This window comes from Anguilla anguilla, chromosome 16 (genome assembly GCF_013347855.1).
Source record: "Anguilla anguilla isolate fAngAng1 chromosome 16, fAngAng1.pri, whole genome shotgun sequence".
Lineage (NCBI taxonomy): Eukaryota > Metazoa > Chordata > Actinopteri > Anguilliformes > Anguillidae > Anguilla > Anguilla anguilla.
The window spans coordinates 3,193,280-3,207,421 of NC_049216.1; the positions used below are offsets into that span (position 1 = coordinate 3,193,280).

The window sequence follows — 14,142 nt, forward strand, 5'->3', positions numbered from 1 at the left end:
AGTGCGTCTCTTTGATAGAGTGCACAATCCGAGAGTGCAGAGAGCCTCTGGGTACCCTGAGTACCTCTGGCCAAGTATGATTTTACAAGGCCGTTTCTGCGTGCTTTCCAGCCTTTTAGCCTGGTCTGTAGTGAGGGAACTGTGCCAGACGGGGACTGCATACTCCAGCACCGGGCGTACGTAGCCTATGTAGATGGAAACCAGTTCTGGGTCTCGGACACCAAATTTCTTCAGGCGACACAGAGCAAAAAGCTTCCTGTTCGCTGAGGTCAGCATGTGGTCCACCTGACTGTCCCAATGCAAATTACTCTGGATGGTGACCCCCAGGACCTTGACAGTGTCACAGACTTCCACGATGTTCTGGTCAATGGAGAGAGTCGGCAGGGCGGGTGGATGCCTCATGTGGGTGACTTTACATTTCTTTGGGTTGAGTTTCATTTTGTGCTCCTCTACCCAGATATCAAGACCATTCAGGGTCTGTTGGAGGGTACAGGGTAGTTGGAGCTGTTACAATAAATAATTTTAAATCGTCCCACTGAGATAAAGTCATTTGTTTTGGTCATGGAAATTCAGTTAAGTGGTTGTGGAGAAGTCATGGAAAAGTCATTGAAAATCATTGGTGAAAAAGTGTATGAACCCTGGGTACAATACTTTGCACAGTTATTCATAGCCATGAACATATTAAGTCTAGTTCACACAGTGAACATTACTCTGACCTAACCTATGCTAAGTCAAACTAGGAGGCATTACAAGCAACATCTAGACAATGATACAAGGCACAATAAGTGCTGGATGGAGGTACATGTAACATGAGTGGCACAGGAGGTACATGTGTAGAAATAGGGGGATTTAAGTGATAGAAATGATCTACAGAGTGGTGATAGTTAGTCCAGGTATAGTCTGAAGAGATGCATCTTCAGACCACGGCGGAAGATGGGTAGTGAGGGAGAGGTTCGTAGAGGAACAGGGAGTTCGTTCCACCACTGGAGACCTAGGGTGGAGAAGCTCCATGGTAGAGACAAGATTGAACCCTTTACCCGGATGGCAGGGGGTGCAAGGCAGTGGTCAAGTGGCCGTATAGGATTTAATCATGTGCTGTAAGTAGACAGGGGCCGTCCTGTTGGCTGCAGTGTAGGTGAGGGTCAGGACATTGAACCTGCAGTGACTGGTATCCAGTGGAGTGACCTCAGCAGGGGAGAACTTGGGAAGCTTGAAGGCAATTAATGTGTGTAAGGTGTGTAACACACTACTATTTGTTTGACACACACAGCCCTGTTAGTTTATATTAATGTGTGTAAGGTGCGTAACACACTACTATGTGTTTGACACACAGAGCCCTGTTAGTTTATATTAATGTGTGTAAGGTGTGTAACACACTGCTATGTGTTTGACACACACAGCCCTGTTAGTTTATATTAATGTGTGTAAGGTGAGTGACACACTACTATATGTTTGACACACACAGCCCTGCTAGTTTATATTAATGTGTGTAAGGTGTGTAACACACTACTATGTGTTTGACACACACAGCCCTGTTAGTTTATATTACTGAGTTTAAGGTATGTAACACATTGCTATGTGTTTGACACACACAGCCCTGTTAGTTTATATTAATGTGTGTATGGTGTGTAACACACTGCTATGTGTTTTACACACATAATCCTGTTAGTTTATATTAATGTGTGTAAGGTGTGTAACACACTACCATGTGTTTGACACACACAGCCCTGTTAGTTTATATTACTGAGTTTAAGGTGTGTAACACATTGCTATGTGTTTGACACACACTGCCCTGTTAGTTTATATTAATGTGTGTAAGGTGAGTGACACACTACTATATGTTTGACACACACAGCCCTGCTAGTTTATATTAATGTGTGTAAGGTGTGTAACACACTACTATGTGTTTGACACACAGAGCCCTGTTCATTTATATTAATTTGTGTAAGGTGAGTAACACACTGCTATGTGTCTAACACACACAGCCCTGTTAGTTTATATTACTGAGTTTAAGGTGTGTAACGCATTGCTATGTGTTTGACACACACAGCCTTGTTAGTTTATACTAATGTGTGTATGGTGTGTAACACACTGCCATGTGTTTGACACACACAGCCCTGTTAGTTTATATTAATTTGTGTATGGTGTGTAAAACACTGCTTTGTGTTTGACACACACAGCCCTGTTAGTTTATATTAATGTGTGTAAGGTGTGTAACACACTGCCATGTGTTTGACACACACAGCCCTGTTAGTTTGTATGAATGTGTGTAAGGTGTGTAACACACTACTTTGTGTTTGACACACACAGCCCTGTTAGTTTATATTATTGTGTGTAAGGTGTGTAACACACTGCTATGTGTCTAACACACACAACCCTGTTAGTTTATATTAAAGTGTGTAAGGTGTGTAACACACTACGATGTGTTTGACACACAGAGCCCTGTTAGTTTATATTAATGTGTGTAAGGTGTGTAACACACTGCTATGTGTTTGACACACACAGCCCTGTTAGTTTATACTAATGTGTGTAAGGTGTGTAACACACTGCCATGTGTTTGACACACACAGCCCTGTTAGTTTTTATTAATGTGTGTAAGGTGTGTAACACACTACTTTGTGTTTGACACACAGAGCCCTGTTAGTTTATATTAATGTGTGTAAGGTATGTAACACACTGCCATGTGTTTGACACACACAGCCCTGTTAGTTTTTATAAATGTGTGTAAGGTGTGTAACACACTACTTTGTGTTTGACACACACAGCCCTGTTAGTTTATATTATTGTGTCTAAGGTGTATAACACACTGCTATGTGTCTAACACACACAACCCTGTTAGTTTATATTAAAGTGTGTAAGGTGTGTAACACACTACTATGTGTTTGACACACACAGCCCTGTTAGTTTATATTAATGTGTGTAAGGTGTGTAACACATTGCTATGTGTTTGACACACACAGCCCTGTTAGTTTATACTAATGTGTGTATGGTGTGTAACACACTGCCATGTGTTTGACACACACAGCCCTGTTAGTTTATATTAATGTAAGGTGTGTAACACACTACTATGTGTTTGACACACAGAGCCCTGTTAGTTTATATTAATGTGTGTAAGGTGTGTAACACACTACTTTGTGTTTGACACACGCAGCCCTTTTAGTTTATATTAATGTTTGTAAGGTGTGTAACACACTGCTATGTGTTTGACACACAGAGCCCTGTTAGTTTATATTAATGTGTGTAAGGTGTGTAACACACTGCTATGTGTTTGACACACACAGCCCTGTTAGTTTATATTATTGTGTGTAAGGTGTGTAACACACTACTTTGTGTTTGACACACGCAGCCCTGTTAGTTTATATTAATGTAAGGTGTGTAACGCACTGCTATGTGTTTGACACACAGAGCCCTGTTAGTTTATATTAATGTAAGGTGTGTAACACACTGCTATGTGTTTGACACACGCAGCCCTGTTAGTTTATATTAATGTGTGTATGTTGTGTAACACACTACTTTGTGTTTGACACACGCAGCCCTGTTAGTTTATATTAATGTGTGTAAGGTGTGTAATACACTGCTATGTGTTTGACACACAGAGCCCTGTTAGTTTATATTATTGTGTGTAAGGTGTGTAACACACTGCTATGTGTCTAACACACACAACCCTGTTAGTTTATATTAAAGTGTGTAAGGTGTGTAACACACTACGATGTGTTTGACACACAGAGCCCTGTTAGTTTATATTAATGTGTGTAAGGTGTGTAACACACTGCTATGTGTTTGACACACACAGCCCTGTTAGTTTATACTAATGTGTGTAAGGTGTGTAACACACTGCCATGTGTTTGACACACACAGCCCTGTTAGTTTTTATTAATGTGTGTAAGGTGTGTAACACACTACTTTGTGTTTGACACACAGAGCCCTGTTAGTTTATATTAATGTGTGTAAGGTATGTAACACACTGCCATGTGTTTGACACACACAGCCCTGTTAGTTTTTATAAATGTGTGTAAGGTGTGTAACACACTACTTTGTGTTTGACACACACAGCCCTGTTAGTTTATATTATTGTGTGTAAGGTGTATAACACACTGCTATGTGTCTAACACACACAACCCTGTTAGTTTATATTAAAGTGTGTAAGGTGTGTAACACACTACTATGTGTTTGACACACACAGCCCTGTTAGTTTATATTAATGTGTGTAAGGTGTGTAACACATTGCTATGTGTTTGACACACACAGCCCTGTTAGTTTATACTAATGTGTGTATGGTGTGTAACACACTGCCATGTGTTTGACACACACAGCCCTGTTAGTTTATATTAATGTAAGGTGTGTAACACACTACTATGTGTTTGACACACAGAGCCCTGTTAGTTTATATTAATGTGTGTAAGGTGTGTAACACACTACTTTGTGTTTGACACACGCAGCCCTTTTAGTTTATATTAATGTTTGTAAGGTGTGTAACACACTGCTATGTGTTTGACACACAGAGCCCTGTTAGTTTATATTAATGTGTGTAAGGTGTGTAACACACTGCTATGTGTTTGACACACACAGCCCTGTTAGTTTATATTATTGTGTGTAAGGTGTGTAACACACTACTTTGTGTTTGACACACGCAGCCCTGTTAGTTTATATTAATGTAAGGTGTGTAACGCACTGCTATGTGTTTGACACACAGAGCCCTGTTAGTTTATATTAATGTAAGGTGTGTAACACACTGCTATGTGTTTGACACACGCAGCCCTGTTAGTTTATATTAATGTGTGTATGGTGTGTAACACACTACTTTGTGTTTGACACACGCAGCCCTGTTAGTTTATATTAATGTGTGTAAGGTGTGTAATACACTGCTATGTGTTTGACACACAGAGCCCTGTTAGTTTATATTAATGTGTGTAAGGTGTGTAACACACTGCTATGTGTTTGACACACATAACCCTTTTAGTTTATATTAATGTGTGTAAGGTGTGTAACACACTACTATGTGTTTGACACACACAGCCCTGTTAGTTTATATTACTGAGTTTAAGGTGTGTAACACATTGCTATGTGTTTGACACACACAGCCCTGTTAGTTTATACTATTGTGTGTATGGTGTGTAACACACTGCCATGTGTTTGACACACACAGCCCTGTTAGTTTATGTTAATGAGTGTAAGGTGTGTAACGCATTGCTATGTGTTTGACACACACAGCCTTGTTAGTTTATACTAATGTGTGTATGGTGTGTAACACACTGCCATGTGTTTGACACACACAGCCCTGTTAGTTTATATTAATGTTTGTAAGGTGTGTAACACACTGCCATGTGTTTGACACACACAGCCCTGTTAGTTTTTATTAATGTGTGTAAGGTGTGTAACACACTACTTTGTGTTTGACACACAGAGCCCTGTTAGTTTATATTACTGAGTTTAAGGTGTGTAACACATTGCTATGTGTTTGACACACACAGCCCTGTTAGTTTATACTATTGTGTGTATGGTGTGTAACACACTGCCATGTGTTTGACACACACAGCCCTGTTAGTTTATGTTAATGAGTGTAAGGTGTGTAACGCATTGCTATGTGTTTGACACACACAGCCTTGTTAGTTTATACTAATGTGTGTATGGTGTGTAACACACTGCCATGTGTTTGACACACACAGCCCTGTTAGTGTATATTAATGTTTGTAAGGTGTGTAACACACTGCCATGTGTTTGACACACACAGCCCTGTTAGTTTTTATTAATGTGTGTAAGGTGTGTAACACACTACTTTGTGTTTGACACACAGAGCCCTGTTAGTTTATATTAATGTGTGTAAGGTGTGTAACACACTGCCATGTGTTTGACACACACAGCCCTGTTAGTTTTTATGAATGTGTGTAAGGTGTGTAATACACTGCTATGTGTTTGACACACAGAGCCCTGTTAGTTTATATTAATGTGTGTAAGGTGTGTAACACACTGCTATGTGTTTTCCACACATAACCCTTTTAGTTTATATTAATGTGTGTAAGGTGTGTAACACACTACTATGTGTTTGACACACACAGCCCTGTTAGTTTATATTACTGAGTTTAAGGTGTGTAACACATTGCTATGTGTTTGACACACACAGCCCTGTTAGTTTATACTATTGTGTGTATGGTGTGTAACACACTGCCATGTGTTTGACACACACAGCCCTGTTAGTTTATGTTAATGAGTGTAAGGTGTGTAACGCATTGCTATGTGTTTGACACACACAGCCTTGTTAGTTTATACTAATGTGTGTATGGTGTGTAACACACTGCCATGTGTTTGACACACACAGCCCTGTTAGTTTATATTAATGTTTGTAAGGTGTGTAACACACTGCCATGTGTTTGACACACACAGCCCTGTTAGTTTTTATTAATGTGTGTAAGGTGTGTAACACACTACTTTGTGTTTGACACACAGAGCCCTGTTAGTTTATATTACTGAGTTTAAGGTGTGTAACACATTGCTATGTGTTTGACACACACAGCCCTGTTAGTTTATACTATTGTGTGTATGGTGTGTAACACACTGCCATGTGTTTGACACACACAGCCCTGTTAGTTTATGTTAATGAGTGTAAGGTGTGTAACGCATTGCTATGTGTTTGACACACACAGCCTTGTTAGTTTATACTAATGTGTGTATGGTGTGTAACACACTGCCATGTGTTTGACACACACAGCCCTGTTAGTTTATATTAATGTTTGTAAGGTGTGTAACACACTGCCATGTGTTTGACACACACAGCCCTGTTAGTTTTTATTAATGTGTGTAAGGTGTGTAACACACTACTTTGTGTTTGACACACAGAGCCCTGTTAGTTTATATTAATGTGTGTAAGGTGTGTAACACACTGCCATGTGTTTGACACACACAGCCCTGTTAGTTTTTATGAATGTGTGTAAGGTGTGTAACACACTACTTTGTGTTTGACTCACACAGCCTTGTTAGTTTATATTATTGTGTGTAAGGTGTGTAACACACTGCTATGTGTCTAACACACACAACCCTGTTAGTTTATATTAAAGTGTGTAAGGTGTGTAACACACTACTTTGTGTTTGACACACAGAGCCCTGTTAGTTTATATTAATGTGTGTAAGGTGTGTAACACACTGCCATGTGTTTGACACACACAGCCCTGTTAGTTTTTATGAATGTGTGTAAGGTGTGTAACACACTACTTTGTGTTTGACACACACAGCCCTGTTAGTTTATATTATTGTGTGTAAGGTGTGTAACACACTGCTATGTGTCTAACACACACAACCCTGTTAGTTTATATTAAAGTGTGTAAGGTGTGTAACACACTACTATGTGTTTGACACACAGAGCCCTGTTAGTTTATATTAATGTGTGTAAGGTGTGTAACACATTGCTATGTGTTTGACACACACAGCCCTGTTAGTTTATACTAATATGTGTATGGTGTGTAACACACTACTTTGTGTTTGACACACGCGGCCCTGTTAGTTTATATTAATGTAAGGTGTGTAACGCACTGCTATGTGTTTGACACGCACATCCCTGTTAGTTTATACTAATGTGTGTATGGTGTGTAACACACTGCCATGTGTTTGACACACACAGCCTTGTTAGTTTATATTAATGTAAGGTGTGTAACGCACTGCTATGTGTTTGACACACAGAGCCCTGTTAGTTTATATTAATGTGTGTAAGGTGTGTAACATACTGCTATGTGTTTGTCACACACAGCCCTGTTAGTTTATATTATTGTGTGTAAGGTGTGTAACACACTACTTTGTGTTTGACACACGCAGCCCTGTTAGTTTATATTAATGTAAGGTGTGTAACACACTGCTATGTGTTTGACACACAGAGCCCTGTTAGTTTATATTAATGAGTGTAAGGTGTGTAACACATTGCTATGTGTTTGACACACACAGCCCTGTTAGTTTATACTAATGTGTGTATGGTGTGTAACACACTGCCATGTGTTTGACACACACAGCCCTGTTAGTTAATATTATTGTAAGGTGTGCAACGCACTGCTATGTGTTTGACACACAGAGCCCTGTTAGTTTATATTAATGTGTGTAAGGTGTGTAACATACTGCTATGTGTTTGTCACACAGCCCTGTTAGTTTATATTAATGTAAGGTGTGTAACACACTGCTATGTGTTTGACACACGCAGCCCTGTTAGTTTATATTAATGTGTGTATGGTGTGTAACACACTACTTTGTGTTTGACACACGCAGCCCTGTTAGTTTATATTAATGTGTGTAAGGTGTGTAATACACTGCTATGTGTTTGACACACAGAGCCCTGTTAGTTTATATTAATGTGTGTAAGGTGTGTAACACACTGCTATGTGTTTTCCACACATAACCCTTTTAGTTTATATTAATGTGTGTAAGGTGTGTAACACACTACTATGTGTTTGACACACACAGCCCTGTTAGTTTATATTACTGAGTTTAAGGTGTGTAACACATTGCTATGTGTTTGACACACACTGCCCTGTTAGTTTATATTAATGTGTGTATGGTGTGTAACACACTGCTATGTGTTTTACACACATAATCCTGTTAGTTTATATTAATGTGTGTAAGGTGTGTAACACACTACCATGTGTTTGACACACAGAGCCCTGTTAATTTATATTAATTTGTGTAAGGTGAGTAACACACTGCTATGTGTTTGACACACACAGCCCTGTTTGTTTATATGAATGTGTGTAAGGTGAGTGACACACTACTATATGTTTGACACACACAGCCCTGCTAGTTTATATTAATGTGTGTAAGGTGTGTAACACACTACTATGTGTTTGACACACAGAGCCCTGTTCATTTATATTAATTTGTGTAAGGTGAGTAACACACTGCTATGTGTCTAACACACACAGCCCTGTTAGTTTATATTACTGAGTGTAAGGTGTGTAACGCATTGCTATGTGTTTGACACACACAGCCTTGTTAGTTTTTACTAATGTGTGTATGGTGTGTAACACACTGCCATGTGTTTGACACACACAGCCCTGTTAGTTTATATTAATTTGTGTATGGTGTGTAAAACACTGCTTTGTGTTTGACACACACAGCCCTGTTAGTTTATATTAATGTGTGTAAGGTGTGTAACACACTGCCATGTGTTTGACACACACAGCCCTGTTAGTTTTTATTAATGTGTGTAAGGTGTGTAACACACTACTTTGTGTTTGACACACAGAGCCCTGTTAGTTTATATTAATGTGTGTAAGGTGTGTAACACACTGCCATGTGTTTGACACACACAGCCCTGTTAGTTTTTATGAATGTGTGTAAGGTGTGTAACACACTACTTTGTGTTTGACACACACAGCCCTGTTAGTTTATATTATTGTGTGTAAGGTGTGTAACACACTGCTATGTGTCTAACACACACAACCCTGTTAGTTTATATTAAAGTGTGTAAGGTGTGTAACAGACTACTATGTGTTTGACACACAGAGCCCTGTTAGTTTATATTAATGTGTTTAAGGTGTGTAACACACTGCTATGTGTTTGACACACACAGCCCTGTTAGTTTATACTAATGTGTGTATGGTGTGTAACACACTACTTTGTGTTTGACACACGCGGCCCTGTTAGTTTATATTAATGTAAGGTGTGTAACGCACTGCTATGTGTTTGACACACACAGCCCTGTTAGTTTATACTAATGTAAGGTGTGTAACGCACTGCTATGTGTTTGACACACAGAGCCCTGTTAGTTTATATTAATGTGTGTATGGTGTGTAACACACTACTTTGTGTTTGACACACGCAGCCCTGTTAGTTTATATTAATGTAAGGTGTGTAACACACTGCTATGTGTTTGACACACGCAGCCCTGTTAGTTTATATTAATGTGTGTATGGTGTGTAACACACTACTTTGTGTTTGACACACGCAGCCCTGTTAGTTTATATTAATGTGTGTAAGGTGTGTAATACACTGCTATGTGTTTGACACACAGAGCCCTGTTAGTTTATATTAATGTGTGTAAGGTGTGTAACACACTGCTATGTGTTTTCCACACATAACCCTTTTAGTTTATATTAATGTGTGTAAGGTGTGTAACACACTACTATGTGTTTGACACACACAGCCCTGTTAGTTTATATTAATGTGTGTAAGGTGTGCAACACACTGCTATGTGTTTGACACACACAACCCTGTTAGTTTATATTAATGTGTGTAAGGTGAGTAACACTCTGCTACGTGTCTAACACACACATCCCTGTTAGTTTATATTAATGTGTGTAAGGTGTGTAACACTCTACTATGCGTTTGACACACAGAGCCCTGTTAATTTATTTTAATTTGTGTAAGGTGTGTAACACACTGCTATGTGTTTGACACACACAGCCCTGTTAGTTTATATTATTGTGTGTAAGATGTGTAACACACTTCTATGTGTTTGACACACAGAGCCCTGTTAGTTTTTATTACTGTGTGTAAGGTGTGTAACACACTTCTATGTGTTTAACACACACAGCCCTGTTTGTTTTTATTAATGTGTCTATGGTGTGTAACACACTGCTATGTGTTTGACACACACCACTCTGTTAGTTTATATTAATGTGTGTATGGTGTGTAACACATTCCTTTGTGTTTGACACACAGCCCTGTTAATTTATATTAATTTGTGTAAAGTGTATAACACACTGCTATGTGTTTGACACACACAGCCCTGTTAGTTTATATTAATGTGTGTAAGGTGTGTAACACACTGCTATGTGTCTACCACACACAGCCCTGTTAGTTTATATTAATGTGTGTACGGTGTGTAACACACTGCTATGTGTTTGACACACACAGCCCTGTTAGTTTATATTAATGTGTGTAAGGTGTGTAACACACTGCTATGTGTTTGACACGCACAGCCCTGTTAGTTTTTATTAATGTGTGTAAGGTGTGTAACACTCTGCTATGTGTTTGTCACACACAGCCCTGTTAGTTTATATTAATGTGTGTAAGGTGTGTGTGTCCTTCTCTCTGCAGGCTGTCAGGCTGTAGAGTCACACAGAGAGGCTGTGATTCTCTGGCTTCATCTCTGTGTTCAAACCCCTCACACCTGAGAGAGCTGGACCTGAGATACAATCACCCAGGAGACTCAGGAGTGAGAGCGCTGTCTGCTGCTAAACTGGACACACTCACACTGCTGTAAGTACAGAGAGTTTCCACACTGCACCTCACACACACACACACGCACACGCACACAAACGGAGTTCGGGGGGGGGGGTGTCATGGAGGGCACAGTTCACACCAGCGTTACTCAAGAGGGTTGGGGATCTCCTGTGGAGGGTGCTGCAGCGGATCACTGCAGTATATAAGATGTGGTTGTTGTAGTTAGGGGTTTGATCAGGGACACAGTGATGGTGGAGTTTCAGTATTACAAAGCAACGGAGAACCTGAGTGTGTTTCATAGTGTGTGTGTTTTATGTTCAGTGGAGAGAGGGGAGCTATTTTTGCACATGGAATAGAGTGAGGGAATGGAATAAGTTTCCTTTGTGACCGATTTGTGTGTTTTTCATATGATCTTGGTTTTGTGTTTTATTGTGTCTTTGTTTTTATTTATGTGATGTCATTGGTGTGTTGAGAGTGGAAAGAAAGGATGGTTAAAATTCAGAATTCTGTTCTGCTGTTCTTACAGTGTGGACCATGGAGGAGAGAACAGGACCAAACCAGGACCCAGGAAATGTGAGTGTGTATCGACACAGAACACTTTCCATGGGTACACACTCTGCTGTGTGTGTGTGTGTGTGTGAGAGAGACTTCTCTCTTTCACACATAAACACACAAACAGAAGCACACTTGTACACAAACACACACACAGAGATACTATCACAGCTCTCTCTCTCTCACACACATAATGAGGTGAATATTAATAATGATAATTAATCTCATTAATGTCTCTGGTGTGCAGATGGCTGTCAGCTCACACTGGATCCAAACACAGTGTACAGAGGGCTGTCTCTGTCTGAGGGGAACAGGAGGGTGACAGACACACCGGGGAGAGTGGAGCCATATCCTGATCATCCAGAGAGATTTGAGTCTGTGCCCCAGGTTGTGTGCAGAGAGAGTGTGTGTGAGCGCTGTTACTGGGAGGCTCAGTATGAGTTCAGTGTGTCTGAGCGGGAGGGATGGGTTTGTATAGCAGTGACATATAAAGGAATCAGCAGGAAAGGAGGGGGTAATGACTGTAGGTTTGGACACAATAAAAACTCCTGGAGTCTGAGGTGCTCTAAACCCAGAGACTCTGATAAACTCAGTTACTGTGATAAACTCAGTCACTCTGTCTGGCACAATAAGAACCCAACACACATACCTGCCCCCCCCTCCCCCTACCGCAGAGCAGGAGTGTGTGATGCTGGTAGAGGAGTGTGCGTGTGCAGGGTAGGAGTGTGTGTGGACCGTCCGGCCGGCACTCTGTCCTTCTACAGCGTCTCTGACTCTGACACACTGACCCTCCTGCACAGATTCCACACACACTTCACTCAACACACACCCCTCTGTGCTGGATTTTATGTGTTTGACTCCTCAGTGTCCCTCTGCTAACTGGAGTAGACACACACAACACACACACTCATACACATACACACTCAGATACACAGACACACACACCCACACCTACACACACACACTCTCACACACACCCTTTCTCTCTCATACTCACACTCATACACACGCACTCACACACCTACGCACACACACACTTGTGCGCACACACTCACACTCTCTCACACCCACTCACACACCCAACCACACACATGCGCACACACACCTACACGCATGAACACACACAATCTCTCGCACACACAAACCCACACATTCACCACTACACTCTCACGCGCACACACGCATGCATGCATGCATACGTACACACGCTCATAACCGTATGCACACACACACACACACCCTTTCTCTCACACACACACACACTCACATCCACACACACACACATACATGCGTGCAGAGATACAAACACGTGTCAACACACATTCACATTCCCATATGCATGCACACATGTATAAACACACACACATTCTCTTACCCATGCACACACACACACACTGATGTACACTCATGCACACACACATACACACTTTCTCACACCCAGTCACTCACACCCCCAATCACACACATGCACACACACCTACACACGGACACACACAATCTCTCACACACACAAACACACACATTCACCAGTGCACTCTTAAGCGCACACACACATTCATGCATACGTACACACGCTCATAACTGTATGCACACACACACACCCTCTCTCTCTCTCACACACACACACTCACATCCACACACACACACATTCATGCGTGCAGAGACACAAACACGTGTCAACACACACATTCACATTTCCGTACGCATGCACACACATGTATAAACACACACACATTCTCTTACCCATGCACACACACACACTCCTCAGTGTCCCTCTGCTAACTGGAGTAGAGACACACACACATGCGCATACACACTCGAACGCATGCACACACACACACACACACACACACACATACACACACTCATATACACATACACACACACACTCAATCACACACATATAAACACAAACACTTGTATACACCTAGACCCTCACACACCCACACACACACACACACACACATACACACACACACTTATATACACACACTCATATACACATACACACACACACACACAATCACACACTCACATATATATATACACACACTCATATGCACCTAGACCCACACACACACGCACTCACACACCTACACACACTCTTGCACACTCAATCACACACACCCTCTCTCTCTCACATACACTTATATACACACACTCATATACACATACACACACACACACTCAATCACACACCTACACACACTCTCAGTCATGCACACACGCTCACACACCTACGCACGCACACTCTCTCACACCCAGTCACTCACACACACCTACACACAGACACACACAATCTCACGCACACACATACACACGCATGCAAACATACACACGCTCATACCCGTATGCACACACACACACTCTTTCTCTCACTCACACTCTCACATACAGTATACAGACACACACATTCGCAAACGCATGCGCGCGCACACACACGCACTCACA

At 41.0% G+C, this 14,142-nt stretch overlaps 1 protein-coding gene across 1 annotated transcript in view; it reads left to right on the top strand.

The window, feature by feature from the left end:
- Nucleotides 1–12,570, top strand: part of LOC118215534 (NLR family CARD domain-containing protein 3-like) — a 68,178-nt gene extending 55,608 nt beyond the window's left edge. Inside the window, exons 6-8 of the mRNA XM_035396428.1 lie at nt 11,014–11,140; nt 11,670–11,712; nt 11,939–12,570. Coding sequence (XP_035252319.1) covers nt 11,014–11,140; nt 11,670–11,712; nt 11,939–12,570 — 802 coding nt within the window. The remainder of the gene's footprint in view (nt 1–11,013; nt 11,141–11,669; nt 11,713–11,938) is intronic.
- Nucleotides 12,571–14,142: the final 1,572 nt, after the last annotated feature.